We start from the raw sequence: 16,594 nt of genomic DNA, 5'->3' as shown, positions 1-16,594 counted from the left end.
TATGCTTTTCTGTTTGTAAAAGGTGTGATGTACTAATTGGAGTCATGGTAGGTCTCTCAGTTTACTTAGGAATTAATTTCAGAGTTTATAATTGTTTTTTTCTTTTTAATTGATTAGAGTTCTATAGTTGCTTTCTACTTTGAGGGAATAGACTTGCAGTAAGGTATATAAAATGGGTTTGTATCATTACTTGTAATTTAGATAATAGTTATTAAACATGGAGGATTCCTGTTTGAGTTAAAAAAATACCGCAAGCGTACGGGTCGTACGAGCACGGGTCGAACACAGGGAGATGTAGCCACTCTATTTTACCTTTCTCACGTAAGGCGAAAGTGTAACAAGTGATGGATTAAGCTAAACTACAGTCCTAACACATGCATCTACCGAAATTGACGTCCTAAAGATTCATCTAGATACGGGAAATATTGAATTATAAATAGAATGAACCTAAAAACTAAGGACCTAATTTGCCTAGGATAAAACCCAAAGTTGAGAATGAGAAACAATTTAAAATGCTAAAATGAAATAAAATAAAAAGAAGAGAAGAAGACAATGACAATTACCTTGGGGGAGAGGTTGCACTCCCCACACGATCTTGCAAGTTGGAGAAGTTTGAGTGATGAAGATGCTAATTAATTAATTAATTCTAAATCCATATAGGCTGTCCTAGTTAATTACATTACCATTAAAACTAAGTTAAGAAGAACAAGTAAAGAAGTTGAAATAAAATTTGCATTAAACTTGAAAGCTATTACAATGAAGAACAAAAATTAAAAGACTAAAAGATGAGCTCAACACATGAGCAAGGGGGTAGGGAAAAGAAAGAGCCTAAGAGAATTCGTGGGAGAGTGAGAGAGAGAGACTAAAAAATAAAAATTGAAAGCTAAGCATTCCTCCACGTTTTTACAAAAGGGTATATAAAGGTGTGCAAGAGGATTTAGGGTTTACACAAAGTATAGGTGAGATGGAGGGCTAGGATTAGATCAAGGGGAGGAAGGTGAGTACGGTTAGAGAGTGGGAATTGTGGGAGATTGAGAAAATTAAAAATAAATAAATAAATAAAATAAGGGAAAATATCATCCCCCTCCCCTCTAAGTAGCCATAATATCAACCCAATCCCCAAGTTTTGAATAATGATAATGCCCTCCCCTACTTTCCCAAGATTCTATCAACCGTACCCTAACTGTTAAAAAACGCCATTAAGTGATGATGTGGCATGTATAAAATTTCTAAAACCCCAAAATACCCTTAACCCAACCCAACCCAACCCAATCCTAACCTAACCTAACATTCTCTCTCCTCTCTCACTCCTCCCCATCCCTCTTTTCTCTTTCTTTCTTCCCCCCTGATATTCTCTCTTTGTTCTAAAACGAATAGAATTTGAGTGTTTCCAATTCAAAGAATCGCTCATAAAATTTGTAGGGATTCCTTAGAAGTAATAATATGGGTCATTAGAGTTGCAACAGAGAACTTAAAATCCAATCAAGGAGCAGTAGAGAGACGAACTGAGAAGGGAGAGAAGATAAAGCTTTGGGTCGCTTCAGTTGCAGTGATGCTGAGACTCCAAAGTTAAAAATTGGAGTCAAAAGCGCGAAGGAATCACGAATCCACTAAAATTATCTTTGGAAATTTCCCCTCTTTCCTTCCAGTTCCACCCAACAGAAACCTGATCCTACTTTAATCGCGTGTATATTGTGTATTGTCCCCACACTTTCATTGTCGTTAAACCAATAACTACACTTTCCTTGCTTCCAAGTTCCAATCACCACAATGCAGAGAAACTAAGAGAGAGAGAGAAAGAGAGAGGAAATTTCTCTGGTTTTTTTGTTTTCTCTTGATCGTCTCCAACTGTGGCAGAATTTTAGTTAGAAGAATAATAATAATGAGGAAGATTGAATGGAGCAGCTTTAGAGGATTCAGAGCATTGATTCATCTATTGGTGCCGCTGTGGTTGCATTTCATCGCAGAAGAGAGAGAAGAGTTGCTGTGAATCTATTTGGGAAGGTCTGGTGAGAGAGGAGAGGGGAGGTGAGGGTGCGCTGGCAGTGAGAGAGGGAGGCGTGAGAAAGGATACCGTCGCCGGCCTTCGCCTGGAATACCGAGGGTTATAGAGATGAGTTGAAAGAGGGAAGCCAGAGAGGGGAGGCTTGAGAGAGTACTGAGTTGGTTCCCTTTCTTCTTTTTATCTCTTGCACCAAACCAATCTACGGCTTGAGGCTTCGCAGGAGAAGAAGAGTTGCAGGTGTGACAGTGGTGGTGTTCACGGGAAAAGAAAGAAAGAGAAACGAGGGATGGGGAGGAGTGAAAGAGGAGAGAGAATGTTAGGTTAGGGTTGGGTTAAGGGTATTTTGGGGTTTTAGAAATTTTGTACATGCCACATCATCACTTAATGGCATTTTTTAATGATTAGGGTACTGTTGATAGAATCTTGGGAAAGTAGGGGAGGGCATTATCATTATTCAAAACTTGGGGATTGGGTTGATATTATGGATACTTAGAGGGGAGGGGGATGATATTTTCCCATAAAATAAATAAGTGAGATAAGAGGTAGGAGGGAGAGCACGGTTAGAGAGTGGAATTGTGAGAGAGAGAGAGAGAGAGAGAGTCTGTGAGAATTGAGAGTGAGTGAAAGAAGTTAGGAAAGAGGGAGAGAAAGTAGGAGAGCATGTGAAAGGAATTAGAAGGGAGTGGGGATTTGAGAGGATCGTGTGGGGTTTGGAGAGAGAGAAGAGAGATAAAACCCGAGAGGAATTGGGAATTAGAGGGATATGAGAGAGAGAAACGTGTGAAAGAGTGAAATCAGATTTTAGGGATGGGGAGAGAGGGATCACGTGGAAAGATTTGGGAAAAACAAAATAATAAAAAAAATAGAAAAGTGAATTGGAAAATGGATGAAATCCTCTTTTTGGAAATATCTCTCCATCCTAGCCTCGGATGGACCCAATCTGAGAATTAAAGTTGCTCCAATTAATGTTCTGGACGATATGAGCCCAATATCGGATATCTTCTGAAAATTTCCCAATTTTTTGAAATTACGGTTATGCCCTTGGATCTTCAGTGAAACTTCTTCCCATCTCGCCCTTGATCACATGTGAATCGATCCATGGGTAGACTGGTGCCTAGATTGCATCAAATCCTTCCTTGGTTCTGGGCTCGGGCTTGCACTTCAACTCATTTTCTGGCCCATTATTCTTTTCTAGCCTAAAAAGAATAATCGCTTGCATGATGGCCTAAACAAATGCGTACTTGACATGCAAGTAGTCCACCTTGCTCAGAATTCCGTCCTCTTCACAACCATGAAAAGAAATTGGACCACTTTACGTGTAACTTGGGAGATATGGCGTCTGATAGTCCAACATAGCATAAAATGACTTAAAACTTGAAAAACACAGAAAAAAACCCCAGTAGCTCTGTTCAATCTGGTAAAATGCATGCTTTATGTCCTAAGATTTCACACTTAAATGTGCTCATCAATTCCTATGGGAGAATTGTGGAAGAAAAGAAATATAAGGGAGCCATAACCAAATTTGGGGCTCTTTGGTTAATGGAATAGGTTTCATTTTGAAAGAGTTTGCAGATATGATCAAGGGAGTTTTGGAGATGAATTTGCATCCATTCCTCACCCTTCATGTTACTGTAGATGTATTTGTTGGCAATGTTTAAAATCTCGTTTCGTTTCGGTAATTTCAGTCGAAATATTGTATTTTTTCTATAAGGTTTCAATAGGTCATTTTGGTGGGTTTTGAGGCTAAGTTAAGGCCTGAAACTTCATGGAAACCCTATTTTAGGCTATTTAAACACATGTAAATGTTCAAATTGCAAAATAGTCACCCAAAGTAGTGTTTTGGATTTGCACCATTGATTGACAGTAGACAGTCGAATCCTAATGTATAACTTAATTAATTACACATACACATTGTTTAAGACTGTAAGTACTAGAGGACATAATAACTAATAAGCAATTTAAACAAGTAAATTCACTTGGAAACATAAATTCAATGACTCATAACTCATAAGTCATAATATTAAGTACAATAAGTCAATAACATCAATATCCCAAATTCCCAATACAAGTCTAAGTAGTCATCAAGTGACTCAAATGTCTACTAATAATAATTACTCTGTTGTCCAAATTCGACCCCACTCATAGTCCGATGGAGCCGATGTGCGTTGTTCTCCGACTGGAGGATATATGAATGCCACGTTATAGTCTAGGAGAAGAAATGAGTGTAGTCATCCACAGTTGCCATGTAAATTGCATCATCAACATGCTGAAGGTAACCTATCCTAGGATATGGGTCACCAAAGTGTGAATAACCACGACTATCCACTGATCCACTATGATATAACAGCTCTGGGAGCATGTACGGGTACGGCTGGAGGGTTGGGTATGAGATGTCATCCACAAAAGACGATCCACTACGTCCCTGAGTGGGAGTCGTACTCAAAACTGGGACTGGATGGAGAAGATATATGCTCTCCCCCCCCCCCCCAAATCAACTGCTTATGGCCATATGGATGTGAATGAGATGAACTGTACTCGGATGGTGCTGGAGATGGACTGCTCTCTACGTGAAAAAAATGGGGCCCGAGAATGCCCACTCCATCTGCTGTCCTTGTCGCCAATAGTCAATCCACCAACAGAGCTAGATAGATGCGGTGAAGATTCGAAGGCCAGTTCAAAAATCACGAAAGAGAAGTGAAGGAGGAAGAAATGGGTGGAAGAAAATGAAAAATCAAGTCTTGTGAGCTCTCGGTTGAAATTTCGACTGAGACTCACAGGACTTGGACTTTTTTTTAACTTGGGTTTGAAACATCTTGCCGATATTTCGGCGAGATGTTACAAAGTACCGAAATTTCGATCGAGTTATTGTAATTTTTCAATTCAAAAGTGTGTTTCGTTTCGGTATAACCGAGATACTCGAAATTCTTGAAATCTCGATCGAGTTTTAACGAGTTTTTGTACTATGTTTGTTGGGCATGACATACATAGTCATACTATGCTAGTTCACCTTTCAACAAAATTCAAGTTCTGTCAATTGAGGAATCTCTCTCTTGCGCTCTCTCTTTAGGGTGTATGTGTAACTTCAACACCCTTGAATGATGAGTGCCGAACATTTACATACAGAAGAATTTGGAATAATGCTGCATAAGATGGCAATACATGAAATATGAGGGTTTTTGCCACCCCTAGTTTGTGCAACATGTTAATCATCTTTGCTTCTAGAAAGCTTACTTCTTGTTATAACCGTCACTTCACTCTTTTGCAGTTGTTCAACAGGTACTTTGGTCTTTAAAGTGAGTAGGATTGGTGCAGGCTATTTTATCGGTTGTGATGAGCACCCGAAATGCAAGTAAGTTAGGATAGACATTTTTTATTTACTTGTTGGAAATTATATTTAGTTTCAACGTCTCTCTATTGATACTTGTATTTGTTCTGATATTGTATAAGTATTTTCTTTTCTTGATCTAGACTTGTATAAATTGTGTTTGTGTCATATATAGGCGGTTGTTTTAGAAACTAAATCTGAAGATTCTATGACTCTCTCTTGTCATCGATCCCTAGATCCGGTTCATTTCTTTCTCTGTTCCTGTCTCATCATTTTTTTCGATACTTCTCTGGATTTGTGATGAGGGTGGTTATGGGGTTGCTTGGTCTCTGTCTCTCTTTTTGTGAATTGAAGGGGGGGGGGTTTAATATTGGTGTTGATTGTAGGAGTTGTTGGAGTTAATTTTTTGTTTGGAGCTGCTGCTGCTGCTGCTGCTGCTTTGGTTCCCCATGTTTATGGGGTGCTCTTGTATTATATTGCGTCCCCTAGTTGCTCATACTGTAGTTGTTTATCATACTAGGTGAGATCTATCTAGACCAGAGGTTTTGAGAAAGTGGAGAAAATATGAGAAAGAAGAGAATGAAATCTCATGATGAGCCTCCTCTCACACCATCTTATCTGTATAATGGCAAATCTAAAGTTCACCGATAAAGGTTGAAAGGGTTCCTAAAATGGTCACAGCTTGCCATGTGGCAGATATGAACTGGCATGGGTAGATTCATATAAAAAATTATGCCTCACCCATCTCACTGGTCAAGTTCAGCCACAAATGAGCTATAGGGAAGTGCCTCATGATCTGTTCTATGTTTCATCAAACAAAACTTCTGTCTTTTTTAATGGGATAGATTGGCACACTGGTGCTTTGTAATTCTATTGTCACCTTCTACTTACTTTTGAGGGTCCTTTCTTGTTTGGAGCTGATATTTGAAATAAGTTGATGTCCTCAGTCCATTGGATGCACCCCCATCTGCCCACTGGCAGGGCTGAACTTAAATAAAGTTCACATTAGGGGTTTGACGCATTTTGACAAATCATAAAGTTATCTAAAAAGAGTGCATGACAAGGAGCCGGGGTTGAAGAGTGGAGAAGAGCTCTGGTGATATCTTTGTGTTTGAGAGGCCGTACACCAAAGAGAATACTGAAGATGGGTGGATTCTCCAAATGCCTTACTCCTGACCTGTGTTGTATTAGAGCTTGATGCCCCAAACAATGCTTTAGGTCACACTATTTTTATTAACCAAGTGTCCAATTGGAATGATATTTGACTCTGGAAATGCCAGAGTGGATGCCTCGAGCTCTCTTCTACTTCTTCATTGTCTTCTTAGACTCCCCCCTTCTCCATGTTAGTGTAAATGGTGCTTTATTCCAGGTTGGAAATTGTTGAATAATTCTTTCGAGGAGTTCTGAAAATTTTCATTTGTCATGTGCACTGGACTTGTGGTCTATGCTCTGTTCTTGAGTCGAATTGTGCTATTCTTCCTGCTTCTGCTATTGGATGGCTCTTATGAATTGGGATATCAATCAAAATATTGATTGACCATATATACATAAACATTGATTCCATCAACATGTTAATTAATCAAATAGTTGTCAGCCTGTAATATTTAAGAAACAGAGAGTAAGGCAAATTGTAGAACAAAGAAGCACGTGGCATACAAAACTCAAGATTCTCTCCCACTGTTGGGTTAAGTCACCAATCGGATAACCAAACACTTTCTTGTATCTTTTTGTTATGTACTCTGAACAAGGATGAGGTGGCAAGCTGAAGGAAATATTGGAGGGTGAAAAAGGAATTATCAGTAGAGTAAAGGAAAAACTAGTAATGCCATATCATGAGTGGTTCATTTTCTGTTGCAGAGCTTCTTGTAACTACTACTGCAATTTGGCCATCATATGGTCATATGTAGACTTCAGTCTGAACATAAGTACCAGACCCGTCGCTGTTCAGTTTACCTTCCATCACTATATTCAGTAGCCTGTCATCACTCAAGCCTTGCACCCTGAGGAGCCAAGGTCATCTTTAAGCTAAGGTGATGAGCTGCCTTGTCATATCCATCAGAAACTGAAACCTGTCAGAGCATCCCAGTCAATCCCTCTCTACCCATCTTCTCTGGCATGGTCAAGAATTCCAAGAAATCAACTGCCCTTGTCCTATTTTTGAAATTTGAGGGCTTCCTTTTTGCTTATGTGGAAGTGGTGGTGCGCGCTGCTGCTTCTGGTGGCAGTGGCGTTGGCGGTGGCCGCTGCAGCTGCTCCAGTGGTGGTAGTGGTGGCCACTGCTGTTGGCAATAGCGTCTCGGGATTTCTCAAGGTCTCGAGTCATATTGACCTGTATCGAACTAACTCGGTCGATACAGATTGATACGATCCATAAACTTTTTTTTTTTTAAATTTATCATGTCATGTCAGGTTATACCATTTCGAAGGCCAGGATCTCAATACATATTGGGCCATATTGGGACTAAATACCTTGTTTGGTTAGCTACATTATAAATAGATGTAAAGGCCATAGGCCTACCCAATAGATTTGAAGTAATATATCAGTTCTTTTTTCTGAAACTTTGTTGTTGTGAATTCACTAGCGTGCTTTTTGGATTCATAGTGAAGGCTAAGGTGGGGATTCCTTAGTGGAAGTGTGGGTCTCTTCTTGGCTTTTTTGTGGATTCCAAACCACTGCAGGTGGATTCCTGCCCTAGTGACCCTTTTATCCATCTTTTTAATCTACTTAATCTATTCAAACAGGTCGGATTTATCCATTCTTCTGCTACTTGTGATACCCTGGTTTCATCTATTTTTCTGTTTGTGTTCAACTTCACATTTCTCCTTAAATATTGTTCTGATCTGGTTCAAATCTGAGTTCTGAGTTTCTGTTTTTATTTTCTCTGAAATTCTGATTGTGTCTTATTTATTCTGGTTACTATTTCTTTTCTAGTTTTGTACCTGGTTTCCTCACAGTGCTAGGACACTGCTGGAACTTCTTTTTCTGTGAAAAGAACCTTACTAAATTCTGCAGGTCTGTTCCACCTACTACTCACTCGACCATACTTTGAGCCCATTTTGAACACCCAATTCTCTAATTGTGACTCTTTTTAAGCTAATTTCCTACTGGATTTTCCTGGTTCAGAATTAGTCTTCATTACTGTTGGTAGCTGGTTTTTTATAGCCAGCTTTGTGAAAAAGTGGTCCATGATGTCACTGGATGGTCATCCTTATTTTCTTCTTTGTTTTGCACTGGTGATGTAGGTATATTGCAAAGACTATGTACGGGGGTGATGAAGAAGATGATAGTTCTGAGAAACAGGAGATGATTTCCGAGCCAAAACTGCTGGGTCTTAAACCTGGTACTAATGAGAAGGTGTGTATTTTATTTTCATTTTGAGGTTAATTGTCCTTTGAGAAATGATACTAATTAACTACATGACCATTCCTTGTGATGTTTAGTTGTTCATCTTTTCATCTATGGATCCACATTGAAGTCATTCCTCTTTCAGGTTTTTCTGAAGAATGGTCCCTATGGGTTCTATGTCCAGCTTGGTGAAGATAGAAAGGGATACTTGCCAAAGAGAGCTTCTGTCTCTCAGGTATCTAACACAGTTTTTTCACTTGTTAATAATACTTCCATCCTCAGCTTGGGCCATCAGATCTATTTCTATCTGTCATTTGTCTTAAATGAGTCTAGGCACAGTACTTGGGATCAGAGGCTTCAATGCCAACATCCCCCAAATGCACAGGATTCTATGTTCTACCTTACTCCAACCCCTCCAAAAAAAATAATATGTGGAGGTTACATGACGCAAATGACTAGATCATGTATAAATCATTCTGGAATTCTGTTTATATTGTAGAGCATTTAGGAGAGAGACATGAATCTTGTTTGGTAGGTGTTAATATGTGAGTTCTCAGACATCATATTTCATTGGCTTTAGACAGAGATGGCAGCAGTTCCTTGTTTTAAGTGTAATACAACAAAGTGAAAATGAGCATCATGGTGGTTATTTACTGCTGTTGAGAAACATTATTTATGTTGAAAACGCTGCTTTTCCATAGGCCATAATGCAATTGTTTTGATCATGTCAGCTGTTCTGGGGTAATGGTTTCTTTTTACAATATGCTTGGTGAAAGTGCATAGAAGATTTTCTGAATAGCCATTATTGTTTCTATGTTGTTACAACTGTCATGAGTTAAAACGTACAATTGAGTTCATATATTGTTTCTATGTTGTGACAGCTGTCATGAGTTATCACTTACAATTGAGTCCATACATTATCCCTATGAAACTAATACAAATCATATTACAGATAAAGGATGTGGAGACCATCACCTTAGAACAAGCACTTGAGTTGCTACAGTATCCTGTACTGTTGGTATGTTTCTTTTCATAATTCTTCCTTCTTATTTTCCATTATCTATTGACTCTGGCAAACTCTATATAATCTATTTATTTTTAGGGGGAGCATCCAGAGGATAAGCAACCAGTCTATTTAAAACTTGCAAGTCATGGGTTTTCAATTAGACATAGGCGCACGATTGCACCAGTTCCTAAGGTATTTGCAGTTTTCCTTTATCTGCCTGGTCGGTGTTGACTTCAAGTGCCCTCCAGATGTTGAGATTAATTGTCTTTTGTGATCAATTGGGATCCATGCCTTTATAGTTAATTGTTTGTTGGAATAAAGTTGCTTTATTTCCTTTTACTCTATCTTTTTTCTCTTCCATGCAATAAAGATGTTCATTTGAATACACAGCAAGTGAACAATCTTATTTCTGTATTTAAATATTAGAAAATGAATGATTGTATCATTGTACCACTAAGCGATTGAACTAACCATGTTAGGCACATGCTGAGCTTGGTGGTCATCTCTGTGTTTAAATCCTTAATACTGCTATTATCTGAGTTGTCAAAACCACTCTGATCTAATGTGGATGGGCTGGCCTCTGTTCAAGGGATTATCTTTTAACTAATATTTTCATTTCCTGGCTTCCTTACACAATCCTCTACCTCAGGCTGTGACATAACTAAAATGAAACTGCCCTTTAATGTATTTATGTATGAAAAATGAGAATGTCATCCTTTCGCAGTTCTTTTCTATTTGGTGTACCCTATTATTAATAAATTGTAGTTCAGAATCGAAAACATCTAAAATAAGTAGGAATAACGGGGTAATGAGTATCTTTGATCAGCACCGTATCTTTGGTACTTACTAAATGAATAACTATAATATCCTTCTTCGAAGTGAGTGATCCTGTATACTATGAACCAGTCATTGCCTCGGATCAGTTGCTTCATCGTCGCTAGTGTTCTATTTTTTTGGAGATTAATTTCTTCCTGTTTCCACTGGTTATATATTTCTATCATTGCCTGTAAGTTGGGATAAGGCTGAGTTGTTGTTGTTGTTGCCTGTAAGTGGCAGTCTTACACTGCACATTCAATTAATATGCTTGATTCGATTTCTAGATTTAACCACCAATCTTGCACACCAAATAGATTTAATATACTATGTGCAAATGCACATACTAGTATTATAATATGAGCACAATCTCAACTAGTTACAGATTTGTAGCCGTAATTGTTACTTATTTTATTCAAAGTGCTGCTGAAAGAACGTTGTGGCTAAAGTTTGTATACATTCACATGCTAGTAATATAATATACACCCAATCTTAACTAGTCAAGGACTTGTAATTGCAATTGTTAGTTTTTGTATTCAAATGCTGCTGAAGAAATGCCATGGTTAAAATTCTCATATAACTACTATTCTGGCTAGTGATTTAGCACTCAAATTAGCTTTTGTAACTGAACATCTGTTGATCACCGTCTGTTTCAGAACATGATTCCGAAGGACATTACTCTAGAGAAGGCATTGAAACTATTGTTGGGTAAAAATGTAAGACGATGTGGCCGACCTAAGAGTAAGCCGAAGGTTGAAGTTGTGTAAAAAATGCTTAATGATCGAGTTCGAAAGACTGAGTGTTCGTTCAATCAACATTTATTCGTTGAGAATCTCTTTTAATCTCCTGATCAACAGCTGGTTGGGCGACTGAGCATGTGTTTTTGAGGCATCTCAAGTTATTTATTGTTGGCAAAATGAGATGTATATAATAATTGTTAATTTAGTCAATTTTGTTTTTCTATTATTTGTTCTGGATCTTTTAATGCTTTGTAACTTCCTAAGAAATTCCCTCAAACAAACAAGGCTATGAACTTATTATGGAAGAAAAGCTGAAAGCATTCATTGAGTCTGCTCATCTTTCCTTGTAACTGCTCATTTTGAATCTTTCTCACTAATGATCTCCAGAAATGCTTTCGATTGACGAGAAGGATCGCTTACCCGAAGTGAAACTTTCCCGTTATGGAAAATCTTAGCCAAAGAATGATCTCAGTTTGCAAAGCACGAATGGCTGCATTTTTCTTTTGCTTTTATCCTTTCCATCTAATAGGGTTAGGCTTTTCGAGGTTCACTAATGTTTGGTATTGATTTCCCAACCCTGGGTAATTGATCGTCATGAATTGCATCTTCTGTCTGCTGTCCAGCTTCGAGGAGTACCTCGAGTTCCTTTTCATTTGGTATGATCATGAAATGTGCTTAAAAGATGAACATCATTATTTACAGAATTTGATGGAGTTCTTTGTTGATTTTGGATTGCTTGTTCCCCTGGCAACCAATAAATGTTCACCTATTAATCACATTCAAGATATGATAGGGGTTTGGTTTCTTGCTATTATTAATAACCTGATTTCGTTCATACTAAATGAAATAACGATTAGGGAAAAAGAACTCTACCCGGGAGTGGCCTGCGCCAGCACTCTCAGTAGTTCAATTTCTGTTTCTTATTTATAATAAAGGAAAACCCCAAACAGCTTCGTATTTCCTGTTGCGTTTGGTTCGCTAATTCTGTAGGTGCCTGAATTGATTGTGGCCATAATTCCATAAAGAGGTTTTCTGTGGATTTGTCCTGTGTGTCAGATTAACTATTTGGTTACCTTGTTTTTGTGACTTGAAATTCCAGTGTAACCCAGAAATTATGTGGGCTTTGGGAGGGCTCAAGTTGCACCCCTATGCATTGTGAAGTTTGTGACCATGTTGGATGCCACCTTTTTCTTTTTTTTCTTTTTTTTTTTTTTCTTTTTTTTTTTTTTGGGGGTGGGTATGAGGCAAATATCGGGAGAGAGAATTTTTTATAGATTGATACGAATCTTGAATCTCATTGCATATTCTGTAAATGTAAATGGTTTGCAAACTGTTATAAATTATTATATACTAATAAGTAATTTTCTGAGGTATTCTAGAAATTATTCTAGATCTAATTTGTTGAACAGATTATCTAAGAAATTGGAATAGGATGGTCATAGTAACTAATTATGTGCCTATTGTGTATTACGTTATATTATGCAGTGAAGTTTAATTGTAACTAGTTCTGCAAATAAGGGCATTTGTGCCATATCTATTAGTTATTATACTTGATGCGTAAATATCTGAACTTTAGAAGTATTAATTCACACTTATGAGCAAACAAAAGTAGGTTAAACAAAGGGCGTACCATGTTTTTCTTAAGTCACGGTGCAGGAGGAATTCCTTCACCAATGGCTATCATAGGTTTTTGATGAATGTCTGAGAACAGTGAAGGGTATTTTGGACCTTGATCAAATAGGAGAGAATAATAATGATAGTAGATTTGTTAGGGAAAGGAATCGACACGTTAACGTGTGTAATGCAATATTTCATGTTAGCATCTTTTTGAACATCGGATCCCCCTCTTTGCATCTGAGCTATTTAACTCATTAGTTGTTGCAATCATATTCCCTCCACCATCACTACAAGTCTACAACCTCTCTCTCTTTCTTAGGTTTGTAAGTGTTAACAAATGTATATTTGTGGAGGTTTGCATTCATGAAAAACATGTTACCATAAAATTAAGCATGTGACCATAGAACCTATATATATATATATATATATATATATATATATATATATATATATATATATTTCATCATTTATTTTGAAGGCAATAGGTTCCATGCATGGCTGTGCACAATACAATGTCCTACTCCCCACTCACAATAGGGGTTCGAAATGACCAAAACCCCCTATATATTTGACGCATTGTAACTTTGTAACCTGCTGCCACTACCTTATGCGGCTGTGCATAAAACCCTTCCCTGTTTTAAATGAAGTTACCTATAAATCCTATAAGTGAAGAGAAGGGCTTTTAATTTTGACCCATTATTTATTATTTATTTTTTGGAAAACTTCCCTCTTATTCAAGGCCGTTTTATACATATTGCATATTATACGTGTGTTCTACTTATGGGCTATAAGAAATGGGATCTTTATCCTCTCAGGTCTCCTGCTCGGTACAGTTCGTACAGTTCCTCTCATAGGAGGCAAAAATGACTACCTTATCCCCTGCTAGAACATACTACCCGGGTAGGTTCCACCACCCTCTTATTAGTGGCACGAGAAAACCTGAGAGGATAATTTTCCTAAGAAATGTGTGTGGCATCGTATCTCTGAAAAAGAAGGGAAAAAAAACTACTATTACATTATGGAAATATTTCTGGCAGTCCCCCTTTCCTCAGTTCTAAGAAATATGTTTCTTCTTTACCACCCCCCCCCCCCCCGCCCCAAAAATAAAGAAAGCGAAATATGTGTCTTCTATTTCTGTTTTGGTCTCATTTGATATCTCAGAATTAGGTTATCTTGAGGAGGTGATTATGCTTAATATTCAGTATTGTGTCACTCTCTCTCCACATCTTTTGGAAAAGATCACCTGCCCCTCCCCATCCCACCTGCTGGTGCGGGCAGTGTGTCTACTCTCTCGGCCTCTCTCCATATTATTTATATAGTTAATTATAATATAGGATTGATTGAGTTCCTTGTCTAGCTGCGTAGTGTACACTATTGTCTCCTTGTGTCTATCTCTCTTCCCACAATATGGGTAGATTTCATAAGAGTTAGATCGAGACAAGGAGGTGGTAGCTAATGCTACGCAGCCTGTCAGAATTCTTTCTCCTTTATATTATATATGATGGCAAAATCAGAATAAATAGGGGTAAATCTGAAATTGATCCATTTTGTGATGAGATTCGATCTATGCTTAATCGTCGTAATTAAATGGTATCTGAATCAAGATAGGATCCATTTTTCATCTTATTTCTTTGTAAATTTAATGATCTCTTTTCCATTAAAAAAAATGAAAGAAATGATCCATTGACTTAGTTGTCTAAATCATTTGAAATCGAAATTTCCAAACATTCATGACCGTACGTGGTTTGTCCCCTCCAGTTCCCTGTCTGCCCAGTTCCCCAGTACCTCTAATAAAGGGGGCACAATAACCACCCTACCCTTGTCGAACACTATACCCGGGTGGGGTCCACATCCCTTATTACGGGCTGGGCCGGGCAGTGAACTAGAGGAGATAATTTTCCCTTCTTTCTTTATTTGAAATTACATACTATAAAAGTTTTAAAAAAAAAAAAAAGTCTGGTCTTTCGATATTTCCAAATATGAACCATCTATACACTCAACGGTTCCGCAAGACACATGTTTAATAATTGATTCGATCAAACGCAAGACTATCAGAGTGATAACATTGGAAAATTATCCCAGGCTGATAACACAGTGAAGATACCGGATGGAGTTAAGACTCTAGCCACATCGATCATCCATTGGAAAATTTGGAATTTTAATAGCTTTGGCATCATTAAAGATCTTCTTCAAAAACTCCGACGACATATTAGGAATTAAGGTCTTGAAATTACTCTGAATTAAAGCACCAAGGAATGCCATCGGGTCATGTGCCGTGGAGTGTACCTTCACTCAAACATAGTTGGACGCAAAATGACTGACCCCCCCACCCTGTCTTTTCATAAGGACGGAGCTATCATTTTATGCCAGACTGTGTCTGGGTATAGGACACGCTGCAACACACGACCAACTGATAAGAAAACAAACCTTGGGCAAAACCATTAGCAGGCCGATACCAAATCACAAAAATCAGCAAAACTAAGTAATATTCAAAACAAAATCTGGGACGAGATTGCGTATCTTAAACCAGCTTATTCCACACAAGTAGAAGAAGATTCGAAAAGACTTCGAAGGTTCCATGAGTTGCAGTCCCTTTAATTATCTAGATAATCAGTCACACCATTTGTTTCCTTGTAATGATGACTAATCTTCCAAGTGATTGAAGCTAAGGACTCCAAAGTCCACCACGATTGGCGACAGAACCAAGGGGACAAAATTTGACAGGATCGATTGAAGTAAACCACTGAAGAACAGTCACATTTCACCCGCAATTTATCAATGCCCATCTCTTTACCCATCCAAAGACCGAGGAGAACTATAAACTCGGCTCGGCTCGGCTCGGCTCCATAGTTAGTTCCTACGCCCAAGAAGCAATTGAAGGCACACAAAAGCATACCCTCATGATCCCGAAATATTCCAGCTTATCGATCATGTCGATTTAGATAACCTCTTCCCTACATTTAATTATAATATAAGGGAGAGGTTTCTCTGAGCAAGCGGAATAGAGAAACCCACCAATGACTTGTGCGTAATAAAAAAGTATCAGACATTGGAGGGCAGTGAGGATATTTCATATAGGGATCGAGTGTTCTTTGCCTGAGAGTGTGGCCTACGCCAACACTTCCTTAGTCTATCTTTCTCCTCCCTCAATAGAGGGTAGGATTGTAATCAGATAGTTGGAAATTATCTGTTTACATTATTCATTTAGAGGTATCTGTATCCATCAGAGGTTATCTAGATCCAAATTCGGATAATCCGAAACAAAATCTATTCAATCCGAATAGATGTCAATTAATAATAAAAAAATTAAATATCTAATGATATTGAAGGTTCTTCAAGGTTCAACATGTTTTAGAGAATGAGGAAAATAAATTAAGACAATTGAGAGACATGTATTGAGAGCAAATCATATCTCGGGGGGCAGCGAGAGGAAGGTCTAGGTTACATAAGTTAGGGATGTAAATGGATGGTTGAAAATCCGAAATCGATTTGCCTCTATATCTAGTAATCTAGTTAGGGGTATCCGTATCCGATCAAGAGATATCCAGATCTGATCACATTCAATTCATATTCAATCCGTATTCGATCCATTTACATCCTTAATAGGGGCATAGCTAGGTATCATTTTATATGGGATAATGGAATTATGTTGGAAATCAGATTAAATAAGGGTAAATCTGGAATTGATCCATTGTGTGATGAGATCTATGCCCTTTGGATCGTCATAATCGAATGGTATGTG

The 16,594-nt window shown here is 38.0% G+C and overlaps 1 protein-coding gene across 1 annotated transcript in view; it reads left to right on the top strand.

Moving 5' to 3' along the window:
- The window catches only part of LOC122651467 (DNA topoisomerase 1-like), a 58,413-nt gene extending 46,960 nt beyond the window's left edge, over positions 1-11,453 (top strand). The window contains exons 18-23 of the mRNA XM_043844863.1: positions 5,271-5,354; positions 8,574-8,685; positions 8,822-8,911; positions 9,629-9,694; positions 9,779-9,874; positions 11,152-11,453. Coding sequence (XP_043700798.1) covers positions 5,271-5,354; positions 8,574-8,685; positions 8,822-8,911; positions 9,629-9,694; positions 9,779-9,874; positions 11,152-11,262 — 559 coding nt within the window. The 3' untranslated portion in view covers positions 11,263-11,453. The remainder of the gene's footprint in view (positions 1-5,270; positions 5,355-8,573; positions 8,686-8,821; positions 8,912-9,628; positions 9,695-9,778; positions 9,875-11,151) is intronic.
- The last annotated feature ends 5,141 nt before the right edge of the window (positions 11,454-16,594 follow it).

This window comes from Telopea speciosissima, chromosome 2 (genome assembly GCF_018873765.1).
Source record: "Telopea speciosissima isolate NSW1024214 ecotype Mountain lineage chromosome 2, Tspe_v1, whole genome shotgun sequence".
Classification (NCBI taxonomy): Eukaryota; Viridiplantae; Streptophyta; class Magnoliopsida; order Proteales; family Proteaceae; genus Telopea; species Telopea speciosissima.
Note: the sequence above shows the minus strand (reverse complement) of the source record. Positions and strands in the feature narration are given on the sequence as shown.